This window comes from Phocoena phocoena, chromosome 2 (genome assembly GCF_963924675.1).
Source record: "Phocoena phocoena chromosome 2, mPhoPho1.1, whole genome shotgun sequence".
Classification (NCBI taxonomy): Eukaryota; Metazoa; Chordata; class Mammalia; order Artiodactyla; family Phocoenidae; genus Phocoena; species Phocoena phocoena.
In genome coordinates this window covers 95879343-95903452 of record NC_089220.1, presented here as the reverse complement: position 1 = coordinate 95903452, position 24110 = coordinate 95879343, and the positions used below count along the sequence as shown (strand labels likewise).

The 24110-nt window shown below is 47.6% G+C and overlaps 1 protein-coding gene across 1 annotated transcript in view; it reads left to right on the top strand.

The window, feature by feature from the left end:
- The window catches only part of MYO5C (myosin VC), a 107613-nt gene that overhangs the window by 25833 nt on the left and 57670 nt on the right, over positions 1-24110 (top strand). The window contains exons 10-20 of the mRNA XM_065871728.1: positions 3075-3340; positions 8045-8126; positions 10394-10534; positions 12195-12320; positions 16564-16647; positions 18502-18636; positions 19148-19245; positions 20149-20235; positions 20689-20800; positions 21577-21788; positions 23717-23882. Coding sequence (XP_065727800.1) covers positions 3075-3340; positions 8045-8126; positions 10394-10534; positions 12195-12320; positions 16564-16647; positions 18502-18636; positions 19148-19245; positions 20149-20235; positions 20689-20800; positions 21577-21788; positions 23717-23882 — 1509 coding nt within the window. The remainder of the gene's footprint in view (positions 1-3074; positions 3341-8044; positions 8127-10393; positions 10535-12194; positions 12321-16563; positions 16648-18501; positions 18637-19147; positions 19246-20148; positions 20236-20688; positions 20801-21576; positions 21789-23716; positions 23883-24110) is intronic.

The window sequence follows — 24110 nt, the reverse complement described above, 5'->3', positions numbered from 1 at the left end:
AAGTAAAGCTTCTTCCCCTTGCAACAGTAGAGAAGGGGGAAATGCATTCTCTGTTTTTCTTTTATTCAACAAATTTTTACTGCGTGCCTACTCTGTGCCAGACACTGTTATAGGCTCTGGAGAAACAGCAGTGAACAAAACAAGATCAGAAGGCCTTCATGAAGCTTATGATCTGGGGGAAGGAAGTGGAGGAGGAGGAGACACAATAAACAGTTACAGGCTCTGGCAGCTGGCGATAGCCATTAAAAAGGAAAATGAAGCAGAGTAGGGGTGGGGCAGGGCTGTGCCTTTTGTATCTGGCATTCAGAGAAAGCCTTTCTAATTCCATAAGGAAGTGAATTGTGTCACCTCACACACACACTTCGAGGAAGAACATTTGAAGTAGAGGGAACAGCAGGTGCAAAGGCCCTAAGGCAGGAAGTGTTATTGGAAAAAATAGCCAAAAGGTTGGTAAATGCAGGAAGGAGTGAGAGAAAGGAGGGGTGGTAGATGAGGCCAGAAAATGGGGGGTAGGCAGGAGGGAAATGTGCAGATCATGCAGGGCCTTAAGGGCACTGGACAGTTTTAGTAGAAAGGACACCTCCTACCTCCCGACACATGCCTGATTCAAACACCAGTGGTGCTCTCTATGGAAATATATTCCCATGTAAGTCTTGTGATGGATTTCTTATATTTAATGGACACAAGATAAGTTTATGTGTGTGTCTCTTTAGCAACAAATGTTTTGAGTGGTGATTCTTGGTGGGGTATGTGTTTGCTTATTCTCAACAATATCCATGTAAAGAGGACAGTCACACAGTTAAAAATGTTTCTCTGAAGTGCAAAATCTTCCTATCGTTAAAGCTTTGTATTAACATTTGTGTCTTAGTCATCTCTGGTTGCCATAACAAAATACCACAGGCTGGGTGGCTCAATAACAGAAATTTATTTTCTCACAGTCCTGGAGGCTGAAAGTCCAAGATCAAGGTGCCAGCATGGTTGAACTCTTGGTGAGGGCCCTCTTCCTAGCTTGCAGACAGCTGCCTTCTTGCTGCGTCCTCACACAGCAGAGAGAGAGAGAGAGATAGCAAGCTCTAGTCTCTTTTCTTATAAGGACACTAATCCTATCAAGAGGGCCCCTTCCGCATGACCTCATCTAAACCTAATTACCTCCTAAAGACCCCACTTCCAAATACCATCACATTGGAGGTTAGGGCTTCAACATATGAGTTTTTCATTTGACTGAAACAAACATTCAGTCCATAACAATATCTACTTTCATGTCCCCAAAACAACAGATGGGAACAATTGTTAATTTTGTACACCTGGTAATTTCTCAGCTCTGGGACCTGCGGTTTAAGGGGAGAGAGCGCTGAGCAGAAATGGAGGGTGTGTTTTTGGCCTGCTGCCCTATGACCAGGAAGTAATTCTCCTCCCTTTCCTCAGAGTCCTACACTAAGCACCCTGCCCCCATCGCCACCAATATCCAGCCCTGACAGAGTCAGTCCGTTCACAAAGGAATGGGAAGTTCGGAGAAAGGTGATGGTAGGCCTGGAATGTGTGTAGGTGTGGTTCTCCCTCTGGATCCTGGCTCATTTACCCCAGAAATGGGCTGCTGCACTTTTTCTTCTGAAACTCCCATGACTTCCACCCAACAAATGCCCTTGCTTTGAACTCTGTCCTGTGAAGTTTGTTGTGAAGGTAGTATTTTGGAGGAGGAGTTAAAATTGATAGACTAAAAATCCTTTGTCTATCAATCTTAGGAGACAGATTCCACAAAAGAGATGTCAAATCTTTGTAGAAAATTATCAGTCCTGTAATTTTCAGTCATTTGCATCAAGAACTTGAAATATTGGGCAAATTCAATCGGATGAAGCCAGCTTACTTTTTTAAAACTTGCTGCCCCTTTGCATTTCTCCCGGTAGCTGCACCTGTAGCTGAATGTTTTTAACTCAGAAGGTTTGGTTCCTGCTTAGAAGGAAGGAAACCAATGGCTCTGCCAGTCCCCTCCCCCAGTGAGGGAATCAGGCACATTAAAGACAGGCTTCATATTATTGTGGTCTTGGTCAGAAGGGATGTGGGTTGGCTGCAGGACTTTTTAGGTTGTTATCTCCACTGTAATCTAATGCTTTTTTTTTTTTTTTTTGCTGTACGTGGGCCTCTCACTGCTGTGGCCTTTCCCGTTGCGGAGCACAGGCTCCAGACGTGCAGGCTCAGCCTCCATGGCTCACGGGCCCAGTCGCTCTGCGGCATGTGGGATCCTCCCAGACCGGGGCACGAACCCGTGTCCCCTGCATCGGCAGGTGGACTCTCAACCACTGCGCCACCAGGGAAGCCTTCTGACGCTTTTTAAGTGCAATCATGTGGTTTTCCCGATTGGCTGAGATGGTGTCTACAGATCAGCCTGCCTCAAGTTCCCCTTCCCGAGAGGAATGATGGTGTGCAGTCACATGGGATCACATCTCCTTGCCTAGTGACAAGGACCCCTAGTCCATGCTGCCTGAGAACTCTCCTTGCCTGCTGGCCAGTGGGGCAGCTCTGCTGCCCAGGCTTGGGAGAGAAATAAGATTCACTTTGTATGTCCGGGAAGAGTCCCCACCACAGCCCTCAAGTTGGCTGGGAAGCTACTTTAATCCAGGGAGCCCACCATGTTCTCTCTGACAATGACACCTAGGTACCTCCTGGGCCAGACCCCCCGGGCAAATCCCAACAACACAAGGAGGGACAGGGTGAGTGTAGGCTCTGACAGGTGGCCTGGATGTGATGCAAAGGGAAGAGAGGCTTCAAGGCTGTGTCCACATGCACAGGAGAGGGGAGAGGATTGCTTCTGTGGCCTAAATCACTACTGACAGTCTTTGGCCAGAACGAAAATCCAGGTGGGACCAAGCCCAGGGCTGCCTGGCATCACCACAGCGGTGCCCTGCCAGGGACCAGGTGCGGGCTGAGTGCCACTGCAGGTCCTCCTGCTTCACTCCCAGACCTGGCTCTGTGTCCTGAGGCCTGGTCACGCAGAGGCCGAGGGACCTGGCTGAGTGGGCCACTGCTGGTTTAGATGGCCCGATGGCCCTGACGGGGCTTGTGTCTTGCTTTTGAAGGAGGACGGCAGTCACCTGGAGGTGTTCTGTGAGCTCCTGGGCCTGGAGAGTGTCAGAGTCGCTCAGTGGCTGTGTAATCGCAAGATCATCACAAACTCCGAGACGGTGGTGAAACCCATGACCAGGTCCCAGGCCATCAACGCCAGGGACGCGCTGGCCAAAAAGATCTACGCTCAGCTGTTTGACTTCATTGTGGAGAGAATTAACCAAGCCTTGCAGTTTTCAGGCAAGCAGCACACTTTTATTGGTGTTTTGGACATTTATGGGTAAGAGTCTCTTCAATGAGCCCGTCTTTCCTCATTTTAATGTCGAATGCCTGTTATTTTTATGTCATTTTGTTCTGGTTGCTCTTTTGTGTTTCACATGATCAGAAAGATGGTGTTCAGGGCTTCCCTGGTGGCGCAGTGGTTGAGAGTCTGCCTGCCGATGCAGGGGACACAGGTTCGGGCCCCTGTCCGGGAGGATCCCACATGCCGTAGAGCGGCTGGGCCCGTGAGCCATGGCCGCTGAGCCTGCACAGCCGGAGCCTGTGCTCCACAGCGGGAGAGCCCGCAACAGTGAGAGGCCCACGTACGGCAAAAAAAAAAAAAAAAAAAAAGAAAGATGGTGTTCTCTTTTTTTTGCATATATATGGATGTTAAATACAGTCTCCTGGGCTACAGTGTCTTTTTTCTAGGGTGTATTAAATAAATTCTACATCAATAATGGCCAACTTCCAGAGCCACATGCCAGCTACCATGCTGAGTGGTCTCCGTGCACCTTCTTATTCCTCAAACAACCTTATAATTACCCTCGTTTTACAGGTGAAACAACTAAGCCTTAGGAAGACTCTTTCACAGTTGCTCTGCGGGTGTGAAAACCCAGCACTGTATGAGGCTCTCACCCACTTCTGTTTCCCTATAGAGGCCCTGTGAGGTGTAGAGCCCTGACATACCTTTCCCGTTTCGTAGGGTGAAAATAACATCCCCAGCGGTCCTGCACCTTGCCCACACTCACACTGCCAGAGGTAGACTCAAACCCAGGCCTTTTACCAACCAGCCTCCTCACACCTAAAATCTTCTTCCATTCTTGGATCATGAGGGTCATGTGTTTGCCCCATTCTCCAAGAATCCTTTTTTCTAATAAATTTATTTATTTATTTATTTTTGGCTGTGTTGGGTCTTCGCTGCTGCACGCAGGCTTTCTCTAGTTGTGGCGAGCGGGGGCTCCTCTCTGTTGTGGAGCACAGACTCTAGGCGCACAGGCTTCTGTAGTTGTGGCATGTGGGCTCAGTAGCTGTGGCTTGCGGGCTCTAGAGCGCAGGCTCAGTAGTTGTGGCACATGGCCTTAGTTGCTCTGCTGCATGTGGGATCTTCCCTTACCAGGGCTCGAACCCTCGTCCCCTGCATTGGCAGGTGGCTTCTTAACCACTGCGCCACCAGGAAAGTCCCTCCAAGAATTCTAATACATTTGGGGGACCAAGTTCCCACACTGGGGTTTTTTTCTTGCTTCTTTTCATTGCCCAGTCCTGCTTTTCCAGGTCAGACTTGTGCTAAAGACACTCGTAGAACAGCCAGGAAGAGTGAGTGAGGCCTGGCCAGCGTGAGGGGAGTTAGCACCCGGGCTTTTGTTTGTTAGCAACTGGCCTTCAGCGCCCAACCCCTTCCCCCTCCCAGGACCCACCCTGGTTTCTCAGGGGGAGGAGGGGCAGATGGTCCCAGGGAAGGCATCACGGAGTATTCCACCGAGATTGGGGAGTATCCCCCCACACCCCGGGAAAAGCAGCTCTCCCTCCCCTTCCCATTTGGAGGGGAGAGCCGGCTGGCCTGCTGGGAGGGCAGGCAGAAGGGGCCGCTGAACTTTTACGCATATAGAGAGAAATCGCTTTTCCCACAGCTCTTTAATGTGAGGCTGTGCCTCAGGGGAGTTCCTTGTTTAACTTAGATTCTAAGTTAATACTATACATATGACCCCCAATTAATAGTATCTGTCAACAGTTATAAATTAGTGATACATTGCTGGGGTAGTCTAGTAAATTATTTACCTTGTCCGTTCAAAAAAAAAAAGGATTTGAGCAGCCAATAATCATTTAAGCAGACTTCTAAATGGGAATAGCCCTGCTTAACAATAGTCTCTCTCATTGTGGTGGAAATGTGACTGTTATATATTTTCTATTCTTTTCTGTGTTTTTAAAATGTCTTTAAAGTAAATAGCCTTTATTTATTTATTTTGCGGTACACGGGACTCTCACTGTTGTGGGCTCTCCCGTTGCGGAGCGCAGGCTCAGCGGCCATGGCTCAGGGCCCAGCCACTCCGCGGCATGTGGGATCTTCCCGGACCGGGGCGCGAACCCATGTTCCCTGCATCGGCAGGCGGACTCTCAACCGCCGCGCCACCAGGGAAGCCCCAGTAGCCCTTTATTTTAAGAATATATTATTTCATTCAAGAACAAATAGGCATGTGCCAGGAACTATGTCAGGTGTGATTGTTCAAGAAAATAGACATGGCTTCTGACCTCTAGGGACTTAAATTTTAGTGGCGGGGGCAGGCAGATACTTAGGGGTTGGGATGATTTCTGGGCAGGGAATAAGTAGATGGATGTGCTGCAGGTTAGCAGGGCAGGAAGAAAAGAGGGGGCAGCTGAGAACAGGGAGCTGTGAGTCAGGAGAATGGCAGGCCGGCGTCAGATCCACAGGCTGATAGACCGCTGTCATAAGGAAGTTGAATTTTTGGCTAAGTGGGCAAATCTTTGACAGGAGTAATTGTAAATTTTTAAGAACTTGTTAGAGTAGATTTTAAATTTATATTTTAAAATTAAATTCCTCCTTGGATATTTAAAAAGTAACATGCTCACTGCCACCCATGAATTCATTTCATCCCTCCAAAAAAATAAGCTCTCCTCTTTAAGTAAGAGTGTTACTGTCTGGGGCGGATCCTTTCACACCTTTCTCCAGTATGCTTATGTCTAGGTGAGCCCTCGTGCATGCACACCTGCAGCTGTTGAGAGGACTGAGCTCAGGGTGACCTGGAAATAAGACAGCCTGAAAAGGAAAGTTACCCTCTGTGAAGGCGATGAAAGCCAAAGCTATGAGCGTTGAGATTTCAGCTTGGAAAAACATGGAGGCTTGTGGTTCCCCAGCCAGTCGGGTATTTATGTTCTCTAGACTCAGAGTTGGAAAGGCCTGGGGCTTGGAGTCAGACCGCAGGGAGTGAGCACGGCACCACACCTGTTGTGTGGCCCCCAGAAAGTCACAGAACCTCTCTGAACCTCAGTTTCGGAGGGGACCTCTCTGACAGGGTTATTACAAAGGTCAAATGGAAGAAATCGTGAAGATATTTTAAGAACCATAAGGATTGTTCAAATGTGAACAGGAAAACAGTCATTGATGTTTGACATTCCACCCCTGCCCTAGGAAGCCCAGCCTTTGGCCCCAGCTGCGGGCTGCAGGGCGCGATGAGGCCCTTTTGTCTCCCCTCCAGGCCCAGCCGTGGCCTGTCTGCAATGTCCAGGCCGGCAGAGCCTCTGGACCACCCAGGGCGCGTGTGGAATGGGGCTGTCAGGACTGCGGGTTCTTCTCCTGTTCCAGGTCACCCTGCAGCTGCCCAGAGGACAGTCCGTGCCCTTAACCTCCCCAGGAGTTCTAAACTGAGCCATACGGGCTCAGTCAAGTGAGATTCCCCGGGGACCCATGGCTGAAGCTGGCAGGAACCTCTCGGGATTAGAGCGATTAAGAACAAAGCCTTTAGGGGGCTTCCCTGGTGGTGGTTGAGAGTCCGCCTGCCGATGTAGGGGACACAGGTTCGTGCCCCGGGCCGGGAAGATCCCACATGCTGCGGAGCCTGCGTGTCCGGAGCCTGTGCTCCGCCACGGGAGAGGCCACAACAGTGAGAGGCCCGCGTACCGCAAAAAAAAAAATAGAACTAAGACTTTAGAGGCACCAAGAGCTGGGGTCGAATTGCATGTCTGGCACCACATTGCAATGGTCACCATCTCTTCTGACCCTCGTGTGTAACAGTGGGGTCAGGGCAGCTCTTCACTTAGGGCGGTGTTGGGTTAAGTGAGGTGATGAGCATCAATGCTAACACCTAAAGTATTCAGCCTCCTTCTGGCAGGAGCACTCATCTGGACAGGTGGTGAATTGGGTGCCCCAGTTTTGTTCAGCCCACATCGTAGAGTGGGGTGATTCACATAAAATCAGGGTTCTGGATTCTCTTGAGAATCAGGTGACCTCACATCCTGACCTGCATTAATCCATGGCCACAGCTGGCTGGAGCTGAGTAGTACCTGCCCGTTGGGCAATCCTGGTTATCATGGGCCCCGCACAGTTCCAGCCTGCCCCGCCATTCTGTCATCTACTGGTCTCCTCTCAGCTTGTGAGTTTGCAGCTCCAGAGACAGACACTGAAAGTCTGTAAATGGAGGTGGGGCTGTCCGCCTTGGACCTAAAGGGGTCTGCTGGGCTATGGGTATTAGATGGCCTTGCCCTTTTCCTCCAAGGACTGTGAAAGCACCCCTTGGGAGGCAAAACCGTGCTGCCTCTGCATGCAGCAAAGAGTGGGGCAACAGGAAGCAGCATTGCTCTTTCACTGGAAACGTAAGTGTTACAGTCAGGTCAGCTCACAGCTCCGTCTGACACTGTTTGTCCTCGGACAAATGTTTCAACTTCTCAGTCTTATAAAGTGAGCATAATAGTGCTGATGACAGTGTTATGGTGTGGGTTAAATGATAGGCCATATTGTACCATGCCTATTTTAATGGCTGCCTCAGGTAGGTGTTCTGTACACACAAGATGCCTTCCTGGGGCAGCCTGGAAAAAGGTGACTTATAAACTGAATGCTAGGATATTTAAACCAGAAGCTTTGAGGCATATTTAAAACTTGCAGAAAACATAGAAAACTTTTAAACTGTAAAATCTGTGAAAAAATGCTAACCTATAAATGAATGAATATATCCTTCAAGTTATATCTTAACTTGTTTAAACTGTATTTCAGTTTTGAAACCTTTGATGCGAACAGCTTTGAACAGTTTTGCATCAATTATGCTAATGAAAAGCTGCAACAGCAGTTTAACCTGGTAAGTGACTTTTCTGCCTTGAAACTAGCTCTCAGCCGTGTGTGTGTGTGTGTGTGTGTGTGTGTGTGTGTGTGTGTGTGTGTGTGAGAGTGTGAGAGAGAGAGACAGAGAGACAGAGAGACAGAGAGACAGAGACAGACCATGGAGAGAGGCTCAGTCTGGTTCTTTCCCTCTTCACATCTTGCTGGATCACTCACATGCTGGGTCACTGCACCATCTTGTGGCCATATCTTGAAACTGCACCTTCCCTTCCTGTTTCATCTTTGTGGAGCCACTTGCCCACTTCTGTTTGAGTTCATCACCTGCCATTCTTGGACACAGGCCACCCCCGCTGCAGCCAGACCAAACCACTTAGTTTCCTGAAGGCTCCAGTCTTTGCAAGCCTCAGTATCTGCACCTGCTGCTCTCTCTGCCACAACCCACCTGCCCCTGTCCTTTCCCCATCCCTTCATCTTCACCTGGAGAACTGCTTGTCGTTTGAAATTCAGCTTCTCCCACAAAACTCATGAGAAGACAGTGTGACATCACGGAGAGCATGGGCTTTTGCTCAAACTGAACTGGGTTTGAGTCTCAGCTCTACCACCTCCTTCCTCTGGGACCTTGGGTTCTCTGAGCCTCATTTTTCTTATTTTGAAAACAGGTCCGTAGTATCTGCCTAGTATCCTCGTAAGGAGAAGACCTAACGTTGAATCATACCCAGCAAATGTTTTTTTGCTTTGCTAGTCCTTGCTCCAGAATTAAGTCATGTATGAGCATAAGATTTCACCCTGTTGCAAATGTGTATTCTGTTAACATTCTCAAGGATTCCCTGGAAGTTTAGCATTTAATAACTGAAACCAAGATGATTTATTCCAGGTGTCTGTGCAGCATAACTCACCTGAGGTCGAGCTGTGTCTGTAGATCCTGCCCCTCCCGGGACGCCAGTGCCGTCTTGCTCCCCGACATACACGTTCACCTCAACCTCAGAATAACATGTGCAAGACACCTCCTGAAAATAGCATGTCAGAGGCTGCAATTCCATTTTCCTCTTTTTTTATTCTGCTTTTTCCTCCTCTTCCACTTCATCCTCCTTCTCCCCTGCCCCACTTATTTTGGGGGGGTGTGGGGTTGAGTCTTCTATCAATGTGCAGATCCTCCTGGAAGAGGTAAAACCTTAAAATATCAACATAAAAGCCTTAGTGAGCCCTCTCCTAGCTCCAGTCCCGTAAGTCTGGCCGCTGCTGGACCCCTGCATCTGGGTGGCCTCTGGGAGTTCAGCAGTGACAAAGTGAACCTGCCACCTTCCCTTCCTGGCTCCTTGCCTCCTACGCTCCCTCTTGCGATTAAAGCACCACTGCTGACCCAGTGTCCTGAGCCTCACGTTCATCCCAGCCTCGTCGCTCTTGCCCACCTTCCTTGCACAGTGTCTGGCCTCCACAGAACCCTGGGCTGAGTCCTGACGGGCCTTTCTGCCTCCAGTCCTGCCCTCTTCAAAGCCATCCCCACCCCCAAACCAAGTTATCTTTCCAGAACTTAGGTCTCATCGTGAACTCCGTGGGTCCTCACTCTCCCTAGGAAAAGGCCACAGGTCTGAGATTCTCTGGGGGTACACAGGGGGCTGGTGTGATCTCCCCTCTGCTGTCCTTTGCAGTCCCATCCATTGCCCTCCCCCATCACTGTTGCGCTGTCTCTCTGGCCTGTACGGGCGCCGTTCAGTTCTCAACCACCTATTGGGCTTCTGTGCAATTCCCACTGGGATTCTCCTGTGGGCCCCTTTCTCCTCGTAGCCCTTCCCCCTTCTGCCACCTGCGGCCAGGATGAGCCTGAGCCAGCCCTCTGGGAGGCCTCCCTGGTACCCTCATGGCCCGAACAAGTAGTGTACAAAGCTCTCCAAGTTCTTAGCTTCTCATACTGGCCCCAGAGCCAACATTCTCAGGTGGGCTGGTTCCCACCCGGCCAAAGAGGCTGGGTCTGCCTTGGACAGCAGCAGTGACTGAGCAGGAAGGGGCTCCAGGACAACCCTGAGTGCTACAGGTGGCAGGCTGGCTCAGGCCTTACACCCCAGGATGTGGGGACCCCCTGCGAGTGGGCTGGAAGATGACAGCTACACCCACGTTAGGACCTCAGCAGCACTGATCGTGGGTAAGGAGGGTGGCGTGCATCTCAGGGTCTTCCATAAACATTCAAATCAGTCATATATCTACATTTTCCAAACGTTTATGTCCTGTTCTTCAGAAGCACACTCTAACGTTCTCTTTTACTTTCTATGTTGACTTCCGGATTTCCAGCATGTCTTTAAACTTGAACAAGAAGAGTATATGAAGGAAGATATTCCTTGGACTCTGATAGATTTTTATGACAACCAACCAGTTATTGACCTGATTGAAGCCAAAATGGGTATTTTGGAGTTACTGGATGAAGAATGCTTGGTAACTTTTTAAAATAATTGTTGTTTTTAACTTCTGAGTAGTAATCGATGAGCATATTGCAAAATGGGTTTTTTTTTAATGTACATGTAAATTCCTGACGTTTTACTATTTGGTTGGATGTTAATACTGAGACAGCAGTCCATAGCAGGAACCCCAGAGGGTCCAGGGAGCCTCCCGCCCTCAGCAGGTGTAGCCCACCCTTGGGTAACATGCATGACCTCTTAGGTCATGTCCAGCAGGGAGGAGCCCTTTGAAGCTGTCGCTAGGTGTATATATAGAGTGGACATGGAAACAACAAGTGACTATACACCAGTTGTTAATGACTAATAGGAACTGAGTTTTCTCTTACTTCCTGATTCCATGAGTCACCCACTGGGAGGTACAGCTGAAAACCCAACATCATACAATTGACAAAAGAGTCTCTAGGAATTTTCCTATTATTATTACCCTCTGGGAGGAACAACTTCACAGTGAGTCAGCCTAGCAGTGTCCTTTGTCAGGCCACAGGAAAAAATAATCCCTAGGACAGTATTCATTCTTTTGGTTTAAAGGTTATATTTTAACATTTAAACACACATCTTGTTTCTTTTCCAAAGATTTATTTTTACCACCCCCAGCCCCAAATGCTTGTAACGTTGAAAACTTACTGGTATTTTCTCCCTAGAATTCTCAATTCCATGGTTCTTCTCACAGATTAGCCTTTCTGGTGCCACCTACGCTTTAGCCCCTTCAGTGATGTAAGATTAAAAGACAGGCATCAGGGCCAAACATTCTGGACTGATCTACTGGGGGCAGGGTGCAGAGGCCAAGGTAACCTCTAGGAGTATTTGTACCCACTCTACAGAGTTATTCCCTATATGGAGTATTAGATTCACAGAGTTCAGGCTGAATATAATTGGTAGCTTCACAATCAGCAGTATCAAGAACAAGTTTTGCAACTAGCTTAGTTTAAGTAGGTAAGATCTTAGTTCAAGGAGGTAGTTATTAACTAGGCAGTAAAACAAAAGAACAGCTTTCTTCTTGAGGCAGGGGGTGGGGAGGACTACATTTGGGTTCCAATCTTCCCCCATTCAACCAAGAATAAAAATCATGTTCACATAATTTTGGGGGGAAGAAATGTTAAAATACTGCCAATTTTGCAGAAATAAAATCCTTCATTCTTACGTCATTATGTGACCGTTTCCTTTTCATCAATAACATTTTGTTCTTCTAAAAGAGCATTGATGGGCTTCCCTGGTGGCGCAGTGGTTGAGAGTCCGCCTGCCGATGCAGGGGACACGGGATCGTGCCCCGGTCCGGGAAGATCCCACGTGCCGCGGAACGGCTGGGCCCGTGAGCCATGGCCGCTGAGCCTGCGCGTCCGGAGCCTGTGCTCCGCAACGGGAGAGGCCACAGCAGTGAGAGGCCCGCGTACCGCAAAATAAATAAATAAATAAATAAATAAATAAATAAAAATAAAAGAGCATTGATATGTCCATTTAAATACCACTCTAAAGAATAAGATCAAAGACAGATGTATGCCTAGAGTTGCATTTGAAACAGGAGCCTCTCGTGTAGAACAGTTCACTCTGAGGTGCAGGCTCATCTTGGTTTCTTAGAATTAGTGCTTTTCCTCCCCTCTGTTTCCATACTTGCTATTTGATTTGCTTTTCTCTTCCAGTTACCACATGGGACTGATGAAAACTGGCTTCAAAAGCTGTATAATAATTTTGTCAACAAGAACTCTTTGTTTGAAAAACCCAGAATGTCAAACACATCCTTTATCATCCAGCACTTTGCTGATAAGGTACAGTGAGAGTTTGGAGCAGTGCTGTCTGCCCCTGGCCCACAGCTGTCTCCTGGGAGGAGCAAGCAGGCCAGGGCCGTTGCTGGTCAGAACCATCACGCTTAGCACGTAGCTTTGATGAAGGATACCTGTGTGTATGCGCGAGCGTGTGAGCATAACAGTTCTTAATTTGTCTTTATCACAAAATATATGCGTTTCAGTCATACTGCCTTAAAGATAAACGTGTTGCCAATGGACCTCATTTCTGATTTGGGGCTTATTGTGAGTTCATTAACCTTTCATCAGTTTATTTTCTCCGTGATATTGCTATAATCAAGACAGCATAGTTGTTTCCTACATTGAAAGGAATATCTTTTTGTTGACCCTTTCCTTTCTTATTGTCATAATATATTTTTACATTGGTAACAGAGACTGACTCAAGATGATGGGTTTTCTAAGTGATCTTTATTTTCTTTATATGTCTCCAATTTCTTATGAAAAAGATGTTTAGTAAAAAAAATTTTTTTTAATCAAATTACAGAAAGCTTAGGAAATGGAAGGAAAAAAAAAAAGAAAATGTACCATAACCACCTGCCCTAAACATGCTTTCTCATCTTGCTTTCCTTCCGTAAGGAAACTCCTGCCCTCTGTGTTATTGCCGGGTTGGGTGTTACTCCAGTGGCTTGGCCAGCACCTGGGGACAGCCTGTGCTTGCCTGTCCTAGAGGCTATTGCTGTGGGTCAGTCTGCTGGTTGTGCCTGAGTGTCCACGGGGGCAGTGGAGGGACAGCCAGCCAGACAGCTATAATAACCTTTGTGGGCCAGAGGAGCAGAGTTAAAGGTGACCGCCTTTTAGTGCTTGGAGTTTTTCAGATAGGCTTCTGAAGAGACGCACATGAAATGAGTGATGATATATCAAGTTATATTTTCTAGTTGCTGTCCTTTATAATTCCACAGTTGTGATCCCAAGGGAAAAAAAAGGATCAGACTTCATGTAAAGCACGTATGGGATTTACTTCAAGAGACCCTCTCTATAGTACATGGTGTCTGTACGTTTAATTCTTGTCACCTGGCACTTCCAAGAAGACCCTCTTAAAAGAACTAACAGTGTGGCATTTTGCGTGTACTATGGATGGGTGAGAAGAAACCATACACACTGTAGGGTCAGCTTAGGTTCTCAATTTCACTAACCAAGGAAATAAAATTGTTTTGAGAGCGAGGCAGCTGTGCTTAGATGCAGAAAATCAGCACACTTTGCCATGGTCCCCAGTGCCCCCAACAGAGGCACTCAGGTACCGGCTACCCTGTCCCTGCCAACAGTCTCCTGGGATTGGGAAGGCTCTATATTTGTTACACCTTTTTTCATTTATACTGGTGGCTCACACACTAGCCTGGAAGAATTTATACAACAGTCCATGTGCTGTACTCACAAGGGCGTGTTTCCAGACAGCCAGTGTTCCTGGTTCATAACCCGAACTGTGCACCAGGAAGGACACTTTCCTACCCAGGGGTCCCTGAACACCCTCTCTGCCTCCATATTCCAGCACCCCTGAAAGCCTGTTTGTTCACAGTTTGTAAATTTTTATTTTTTTATTTATGAAGAATATATATCACATTTAAAAATATATAGTCCAGAGATTTGGCTATTGTAAACAGCGCTGCAGAGGACCTAGGGGTGCATGTATCTTTTTGAATTCGTGTTTTTGTTTTCTTCAGATATATACCCAGGAGTGGAATTGCTGGATCAAATGTTAGTTCTATTTTTGAGGACTCTCTGTACTGTTTTCCATAGTGGCTGCACCAATTTACATTCCCATCAACAGTGGACGAGGGTCCCCTTTTCTCCACACCCTCACCAATACTTGTTATGTGTGGTCTTGTTGACTTTATCCATTCGGACAGGTGTGAGGTGATATCTCATTGTGGTTTTGGTTTGCATTTGCCTGATGATTAATGATGTTGAGCATCTTTTCATGTGCCTGTTGGCTATCTGTCTTCTTTGGAAAAATGTTTATTCAAATCCTCTGTCCATTTTTTAATAGGATTGTTTCTTGTTTGGAGATGAGTTGTAGGAGTTCTTAATATATTTTGGATATTAAAACCCTTATTAGATATATCATTTGCAAATAACTTCTCTCATTCAATACGTGGCCTTTTCGTTTTGTTGATAGTTTCCTTCACTGTACAAAAGCTTTTTAGTTTGATGCAGTCCCATTTGTTTATTTTTGCTTTCGTTTCCCTTGCCTGAGGGGACATTTATGAAAAAGTATTACTAAGACTGATGTCAAAGAGCATGGTACTGCCTGTGTTTTCTTTTAGAAGTTTTATGATTTCAGGTCTTACATTTAACTCTTTAATCCTGTCTGGAAACACGCCCTTGTGAGTACAGCACATGGACTGTTGCATAAATTCTTCCAGGCTGGTGTGTGAGCCACCAGTATAAACGAGCAAAGGTGTAACAAATATAGAGCCTTCCCAAGCCCAGGAGACTGTTTGCAGGGACAGGGTAGCGGGTACCTGAGTGCCTCTGTTGGGGGCACTGGGGACCATGGCAAAGTGTGCTGATTTTCTGCATCTAAGCACAGCTGCCTCGCTCTCAAAACAATTTTATTTCCTTGGTTAGTGAAATTGAGAACCTAAGCTGACCCTACAGTATGTATGGTTTCTTCTCATCCATCCACAGTGCACGCAAAATGCCACACTGTTAGTTCTTTTAAGAGGGTTTTCTTTTTTTTTTTTTTGGTGTACGCGGGCCTCTCACTGTTGTGGCCTCTCCCGTTGCGGAGCACAGGCTCCGGACGTGCAGACTCAGCGGCCATGGCTCACGGGCCCAGCCGCTCCGCAGCATGTGGGACCTTCCCGGACCGGGGCACAAACCCGTGTCCCCTGCATCGGCAGGTGGACTCTCAACCACTGCGCCACCAGGGAAGCCCTAAGAGGGTCTTCTTGGAAGTGCCAGGTGACAAGAATTAAACGTACAGACACCATGTACTATAGAGATGGTCTCTTGAAGTAAATCCCATATGTGCTTTACATGAAGTCTGATCCTTTTTTTTCCCTTGGGATCACAACTGTGGAATTATAAAGGACAGCAACTAGAAAATATAACTTGATATATCATCACTCATTTCATGTGCGTCTCTTCAGGAGCCTATCTGAAAAACTCCAGGCACTAAAAGGCGGTCACATTTAACTCTTCAATATTTATTTATTTGGCTGTGCCAGGTCTTAGTTGTGGCAGGCCGGCTCCTTAGTTGTGGCATGCGAACTGTTAGTTGCAGCATGCGTGTGGGATCTAGTTCCCTGACCAGGGGTTGAGCCCAGGCCCCCTGTGTTGGGAGCACGGAGTCTTAACCACTGCGCCACCAGGGAAGTCCCTGAAATTTATTTTTGTGCATAGTGTGGGAGTAGTCCAGTTTGATTCTTTTCGTGTAGCTGTCTAGCTTTCCTGGCACCACTTATTGAAGAGGCTGTCTTTTCCCCACTATATACTGTTGCCTCCTTTGTCGTAGATTAATTGCCCATAAAAGAGTGGGTTCTTTTCTGGGCTCTCTGTTCTGTTCTGTTGATTTATGTGTCTGTGTCTGTCTTTATGCCAGTACCATACTGTTTTGATGACTGTAGCTTTGTGATTAACCAGAGATTTGAATGTTTAAGCAGCCACCCTGGATATGTTGTTTGAGGGATCTGAGAAGCCTTATGAATCAGAAAGGGCTGCATAGAGGGTTTTTCTAAGCCAAGTTCAATCAGGGCAAACACTGACCCACTCTAAACCTGACTCTAAGAGTTTTGTGGTCCTGGAAGGTTTTGTGATCAGCTGGTCAATTCTTCTTTCCTTTCTACCACATTAATGCTGATTCAGGAAAACATTTCTGTCTGACTCAAAGGGCACCACTGAGCTTTTTTCCTCCTCCTGGTGGCTTCAAAGGCAAAGGGAACCCTAAGCCAGGTCTTCCTGTATTAGCTGCACATGTTACAGGGAAAAAACAGTCACCTGGGGCCAGTGGGAACTAATGGGTGAGTGTAGAGTGACCAGCGGCCAGTGAGAAGTCCAGGCAGCGGGAGAGCCTGGCGCTTTGCATCAGATGACATATTCCCAGCTTCCTAAGCTTTCTGTAATGGCATTGCTGTGACAAACAAACTGAATCTCTTTTTAAAACATTGCCTTTATAGCCCCTTCATTAATCTTTCTTTAAAAAGAAAACTGTGGTACTTAGACGCTGTCTGCGTTTGCCTCTTTGGAACTAATTCCTTTCTTTGCATAGGTAGAGTATAAATGTGAAGGTTTCCTTGAGAAGAACAGAGACACCGTCTATGACATGCTGGTTGAAATCCTGCGAGCCAGCAAGGTTTGTAGTTAATGTTATATTCATTGTGTACTTGACGTGGATCTAGATGTGTATCAGGAAAGAGTAAGAAGTGTGTGTGTGTGTGTGTGTGTGTGTGTGTGTTAACTGTCTTGTAGCAGCGAATTGTAGCTCCTACATACAAAAAATGACTGTTTCGGAATTGGCACTAAAATATGTTTCTAGCTTCTGAAAGCATGCACATTTCCACTCTATGCAAAATCAGAAATCAAATATGCAGATGACAGAGACGAAGGACAGATAATACAATCATTTAAAGAATCACATTTCACATTTTGGTCATTCGCTCACTTATAAAGCACTTATCATGTGCCAAGCACTGTCCTAGATTCTGGGGATACAGCAGTGAACAGGGCAGACAGGGTTCCTGCCCTCATGGAGCTCGCATCCCAGAGGGAGCAGCATACCTTACACATGAAAGCAAGCAATGGTAGGTAGCGCCAAGTAAGTGCTCAAGGAAAACCAAAGCAAGATGGAGTGCTGCTCTGCATACGTGAGCTCCTTGAATCCACGGTTCCGTATGATGAAGTGTCACCGTAAGAGTGACTTCTGGCTTTTTCTTTTCCTCCTTAAACATTTCTTTCAATTTAAGAATTTTAAGAATTCAAGTTCTTAAAATTTGAGAAAAAGGATATTTCATACACAGTCCTTCATTTTTTGTGAAGATTTGGTTATCATATTTATTTTCCTTCTTTTAGAACGTCCCCAGTCCTTTGCTGATGCTCAAGTATTTTTTTCTCTTTTCTTAAATGTTATTTTATCGCAGTGTAATTTAATTGCTTTACAACGTGGTGTTAGTTTCTGCTGTACAGTGAAGTGAATCAGCTGTAAGTGTACATATATCCCCTCCCTCTTGGACCTCCCTCCCCACCCATCCCACCCATCTAGGTCATCACAGAGCACCAGATGCTCGAGAATTTTGACAATTTCCCAAATGAGCCTGAGCACTTCCCACTAATGGTCAGAAGTAAATCACAGGCCATGGCAACTTCAGTTATTAAAATTGATTTATGACAGAGAATTCAGGGTAGAAATAACCTGTATCTGCGTACAAAATTAGTTGACGTATTTCACCCATTGTTTACCTGGGGTCCAGTCTGGAAGAGGGACACAGATCGTGGTGAAGCACAGATGGGTCTCTGCACTAAGCCCGCAAGCTGTCAGAGGCCTGGGAATTTCAGATTCACTTGTTCCACGGGGGCTACAGGATGAATCAGGCGGGAATTCTCCCCCAAAGAAGATTCTCAATGTCTGATTTAAAAGAAGAAAATACGAGGTCTTCTCCAAGAGGGAAGATAAGACATTGAAAGAAATAAGTGATGCAAGGTAGAAAGTAGTGAGTGTCTTAAAAGAGGTACAGATCAAAGATGAAGGTAACTCAGAGGAAGTTGGGATTAATTCGCGCTGGGACACCATGGAAGTTATTGTGAAGGGGGTGGGGCTAGAAAATATTATTATAGCACCTTGAGTAATGGGTAGGGTTTGGATCTGCAGGGATGAGAACATGGGGTTAGGAGGGAGGAGATTCCAAGTGCAGAAGCAACGTGATCCAAGGTGCAGAGGGAGGAAGAATAAATGCTTCTCCTGTTCTGACACTTGGAGTGATACCCACATACAGACATTCACAAGCTTTCCCTTCTGCTCCCGTTCCTGGCAAAGAAACCGTCAGTCATCCCGAGTGCGGACGACCCCCCTGTGGAACTGAGATTTGGCCAAGATCGTTCCTTTACCCCCCTACTGGTTTAGACGTGGTTGTTGTGACCATTTCCTTGATTGTTCCAGCTAAGGACTGTGGGCGAATACTTTTGACATTGAAACCCTCTTTGTTCTTCCCAGTTTCATCTTTGTGCCAACTTTTTTCAAGAAAATCCGGTTCCTTCTTCACCTTTCGGTTCAGCGATCACAGTTAAATCTGCAAAGCCAGTCGTCAAGCCGAACAACAAGCATTTCCGGAGCACCGTGGGGAGCAAGGTACTGAGAGAGTTTTCTGAGGGCGAGGGGGCTGAGGGCAGGGAGCCAGGGATGAGTGGGACCCATTCCGGGCCTGGACACGGGCACTGGGTTTCTTCAAATCTGTTAATATAAATGAAAACGCAAAGAAAAGTAGTACTTAATCATCATAGTGCCTCGACCTCTAAGGCTACACACATCTGAGCAAACCATATGTTTGCACAGTAACCCGAGTCACTAAAGTCCTTTGCTGTTTGGGAGTATTGGACGGAGAACTGTTCTGTCCACAAGAGCAGGATGTGCTGATAAACCCAGTCACAGACTAAAACCTTTCATAATAGATGTTTATGCATGAAGTTAACTTTTCCTCTTCTTGAGTAACTTATCAAGGTTGGACCTTTTTTTTTTTTAAACATCTCTATTGGAGTATAATTGCTTTACAGTAAGGTTGGACCTTTTTTTTTTTTCCTTTTAACCCGGATCTAAGCATTAAATTTCAGCACGATGTTTGTCACCTGACCTTGTTTCCTAGTTCCGCAGCTCTCTGTACTTGCTCATGGAGACCCTCAATGCCACCATGCCCCACTACGTTCGATGCATCAAACCAAATGATGAGAAATTGCCCTTTGAGTAAGTGTTCTTCTGCAACAGAGTGGGGAAGAAACACCGAGGAAACAGTTTCTGTCGTGATGTTGGAGAATTTGCTTGCAATTGTCGTGAACTTTACTGTTTCTCGGTTTTTAAATGATTCAAAACAAGCCTGCCCTCTACATATAATGTTTACACAACCCCTCTGGCTAAGCCGTCTCATCTCCGGGATTAAGCAAAAGGGTTAGATTTGAAAGAATTTTTCTACAGCTAAAGCTTACTCAACTAAGAAAGCCAGAACATTTTCCTCGATGGTAAGAATTTGTATGTGTTTGCAGGAGAGATGCTGTAGAGGGGTCTGAAGTTTTGTCTTCAAACATGCCATGAGGCCTTACTTAGACTTGTTGTCTGGGGCCCCAGGGAAAAGGCCCAGACCCACGAGTGGAAGTTATAGAGACCCTCTTAGCTGACTCAAGCTGAGAGGTGTCTAAGGGAGTGGTCCGTCTGGAGGTGGTGACTGTGTCTGTGTGTCCTCAGAGGGTCAGGCCTAAGCCAGAGGGCCACCTGTGGGGTGTCTTATAAAGGGAACTCAGCAACAAGTAGGCACTGGGACGGGTGAGCTTGGACATTTCTTCCACTCTGGTTGTCATTCCAAGCTCAGCCCAAAGGCCGTTTCCCCACAAGGCTTCTCGCTGTTGCCTCCCTCAGTCAGAATCAGCTGCTCCTTTCCCCGTGTCCTCAGTGAAGCTTTCTGAACTGTTTCACAGAGGTGCTATCTTCGTTTGACGTGCAACATGTATTTATTAAGTATCTGCTGGGCTCGGGGATTACACAGGCAGATCCTGCTGCCCAGGAGCTCACAGTTGGGGCAGGTCCGCTACACCGTTCATGGGCCTGTTTATCAACTGTGATGGCTTAACACATGATCAGGTCGTCTTCTTTCAGGTTTGACTCCAGAAGAATTGTTCAGCAGCTGCGAGCCTGTGGCGTTTTAGAAACCATTCGCATTAGTGCGCAGAGCTACCCTTCTAGGTACGTTGTCAGTTCCTTGTTTGGGGGGGAAAAGTGCCCAACTTCAGGTCTGTGCTGAGATCCAAGGGAGGGGCTGCCGCATTTTCATCAGATGTGTTCATAAGGTGTCCCGCTGTGCTGTGGGAAGGCCAGATGAACGAGCACCATGTGAGACAGAGACCACCGTCCCCACCCTCACACCCCACCCTCATCTCCGCACTAGTGAGGGTCGCCCGCTGCCTCCCCAGTGCCCCTGAGAAAGGGAGCTGGAGGGGGAGACAGCTGTCGGAGCGGAACGTTAACAGGAGGCATCCAGGGAGCAAAACCACCCAGGTGTGCTCAGGTGAGGTTTGTGGGCAGTGGGTCAAAGGTCAGGGTCATTGTCCCCAGAACAGTGGCAGGTACGCCCTTGGGGTCCACAGGCAGCATGCGTTTCCTCCGGCCCGGCTCCTTAGGTCTGCCTTGACTTTCCAGGTGGACGTACATCGAGTTCTACAGCCGCTTTGGGATCCTCATGACCAAGCAGGAGCTTTCATTCAGCGATAAAAAGGAGGTGTGCAAAGTGATTTTACACAGGCTCATCCAGGTCAGTCCTGCTCTCTCCTGGAACCACGGGCTCGCAAACACTGTCCTCATCTCTGCCTCTGTCTCAGGACTGTAACTGTCGTGAATGCCTAAGCAGAAAGGAAACATGCCCCGCGCGTCTGTGTGCTAAGGAGATCAGAGCAGACCTACTCATGGGGCATCATCTCCTGACAGCAGGAGTCACCTTGAGGGACCCGAATTCAAACCCTGGCCTCCACCGCCACCGTGCCCTCCTGTCCTGCTGTGTTCTCCCACAGCCTAGGGAGCTTCTGCGGGCCAGGCTTATGTTACACAGTCAGCTAGACGGTGGCTGAGCCGGGGATTCCAGGCATGGCCCTCAGTGTGGGCTTAGAGGTTTGCTGAAGCCATGACTTGTGATGGAAAAGAAGGGGGGAAGTTATGATGGCCAGGAAGGGGGTGGTGAAGAGAAGCCAAAGGAAGACAGAAACCAAGCCTTTCCAGGTGCCTCTGCTCTTCTGTGGAAACCACCTATGAAAGGCTGGAGCTCCCCGGCAGCCCAGCCAACAATGCACACACCCCTTCCCACCCCACAGACAGATGCCTCACCCTCAAGTCCATTTCTTCCCCAGAAAGAAGCTTTAAACAAACAAGGCAGAATATAAACTTCTAGGTCATAATCAGAGCTTTTCTGCTTTATGTCAAAGAGATGTCAGAATAACAATGTTGGTGGCACGTTTGGATCTCTCAACATCTTTTCCAAGTACTATAGAAAATCTGAAAGATTTTGTTTCTGATTATGTCATTTTTCTCTTCCAGGATTCTAATCAGTACCAGTTTGGTAAAACCAAAATTTTCTTCAGAGCAGGGCAAGTGGCTTATTTAGAGAAACTCCGGTTGGATAAACTGAGGCAGGGTTGTGTTGTGATACAAAAGCACATCCGTGGCTGGCTCCAGAGAAAAAAATTCCTCCGAGAGAGACGAGCGGCCCTGATCATCCAGCAGTACTTCCGGGGTCAGCAAACCGTGAGGTATGTTGGAACCAAGAAGACGTGTGCCATCATTTGGCTTTCTTCGCCGTCACCTCGGGGGGCGGGGCCTCCTTTCTCCTGGGACCCAGGTGCAGATGCGTCCCCCGAGGTGGCCGTGAGCCTCCAGGTGAGATGGCTGTGTCCTCGGGGGCAGGTGGTGCTGACTGCCTGCTGTCCCCACGTGGCAGAGGTGACAACCAGGACCCTGAAGAGGGGAAGCGCTGATCAGCATGCTGCTGAAGAGGGTCAGAATTCCTGGTGAGACCAGGTAGAGGGGCTGGACCGCTGGTCCATGGGAACCGAAAGCACCTAAGGTGATCAAGGTTCAAGTGAAGCCTTAGAGTAAAGACACCAGTGACCAGCCTACCTTGCAGGTGGTGGGGCAAACCATGCCTGAGGGGACCATGGCAAGGCTCTGCCCGCAGGCACTAAGCCCCTGGGTGGTGCTGCCTGAGTGGAGGGCAGTTCCGCCGGCCACGCCCACCCCGCCCCTCCTTGAGTGCTCCCAGGAGGCCATGCTGGCCTGGCCAGCAAGACGGGCATCCCTCCTGGACAGCATTTTGTGGTTCTGTGTCTGCCCTGCCTCCCTCCTTCGCTTGCTCTGAGGGTAGTTGAGGGCACAGGTGTTTAAGGGTCAGGCTGTGTGGCTCAGCCTCCCTTGTCCCAAGCTTGAGCCTGACCTCCAGCAGCATCTGGGCTTCTGCACGTGGCTGACACACCACAGCCTTCATCTCGGCACACCCCAAACTGGACTCGCCATTCCACCACCCTACCCCCACCCCAGCCCACTCTCCTCCCAGGCAACCATCTTACACAGAAACACAGCCAGCCTTGCCCTCCTGAGCCTCTGGTGTCAGTTAATAGCAGCAGTCTCCAGGGCAGGAAACTCCAGAATTAGCTTCTTCCCCAAACTCATGCTCCCTTTCCATTTGGGAATCACCGTGGCCTGGGATTCTGTTCCCCGCTTGCCTCTTGTGTCTGTCCCGTTCATTTCATTCCTGTGCCCGTGCCCTGGACGAGGCCTTCATCATTGTTTGCCTTTCACTGTACAGCACAGCCCTCCACCTGCTGCCTTTCTCTCCCATCTTCCTAAAGCAGGGCCTGCCCTGCTCCTGCCGTGAATGCCTCCAGTGGCCCCTGTTTCCCACAGAAGAGCACTCAGGTTTCAACGTGGTATTCATGTCCCCCCATGGCCTGGATGCTGTTATAAGCATGGAAACTCTGTGAGGACAGGGACCATACTTGTCTGGTTCCCACTGCATCCATCCGTAAGACCCAGCACAGTGATTGTCACACAGTAGGTGGTCTATACATATATATATATATATATATATATATATATATATATATATATATTAATAACAAATTGTCCCCATCTATCTTTCTCACCTCACAGACTACCAATTTTCTCCATGTGTCTTATATTCTAGCAATTCCAGACAAATTCCCTTTTTCTGAATATTTCAGGCACTGTTAGGCCTTCATGCCTTCACTGGTCCCTTAGTCTGAAATGCCTTTTCCAGCCTTCAATGTCTACAGAAATCCTACTTTTCCATTAAGGCTGGCTGACATCTCCGCTCTTCCTAAGCAGAATGATATTTCAATAAGATCTCTCTCACAGATCTTTCAGTAGTTATTTTACTTTTTTTCTTATCCCACTTGACCATTTCTAAGTCCTTCTGTTTCATGAGGCTGCAAACATTGAAGGTAAGAACTTTGTGTTCACCCCCAGTCCTTCAGATAGGTCCTTCGAAAAACTTCTTCTGTAAGGGCCAAATATTTGGGCTTCTGGGGTCATGTGGTTTCTCACGCAGCTGTTAAACTCTGCCTTTGTAACGTGAAATCAGTCATGGGCCATTTGTAACCCTCTGGAGTAGGTGTCAATGCCCTGTGGGTAACAGATTTACTCTACATTCTTTTAAACCAAGGAAAGCTGTTACCGCCACAGCCTTAAAAGAAGCATGGGCAGCCATAATCATTCAGAAGTACTGTCGTGCGTATCTTGTCCGCAGTTTGTACCAACTGATTCGTGTGGCCACCATCACCATCCAGGCCTACACCCGAGGATTCCTGGCGAGGAGGAGGTATCGAAAGGTGCGGCTTTCTGGGATGTGAATGTCTGTTCGTACATGTCCACCACAGGTGGGATTTGGTTATTGTTTCAAAAGTCTAGGGAGGAGAACATTTGCAAACGATGCTACTGATGAGGGATTAATTTCCAAAATATACAAAAGAACTCGTACAGCTTAATATCAAAAAACCAGCCCAACCAAAACTTGGGCAGAAGACCCAGATCGACATTTCGCCACAGAAGACATGCAG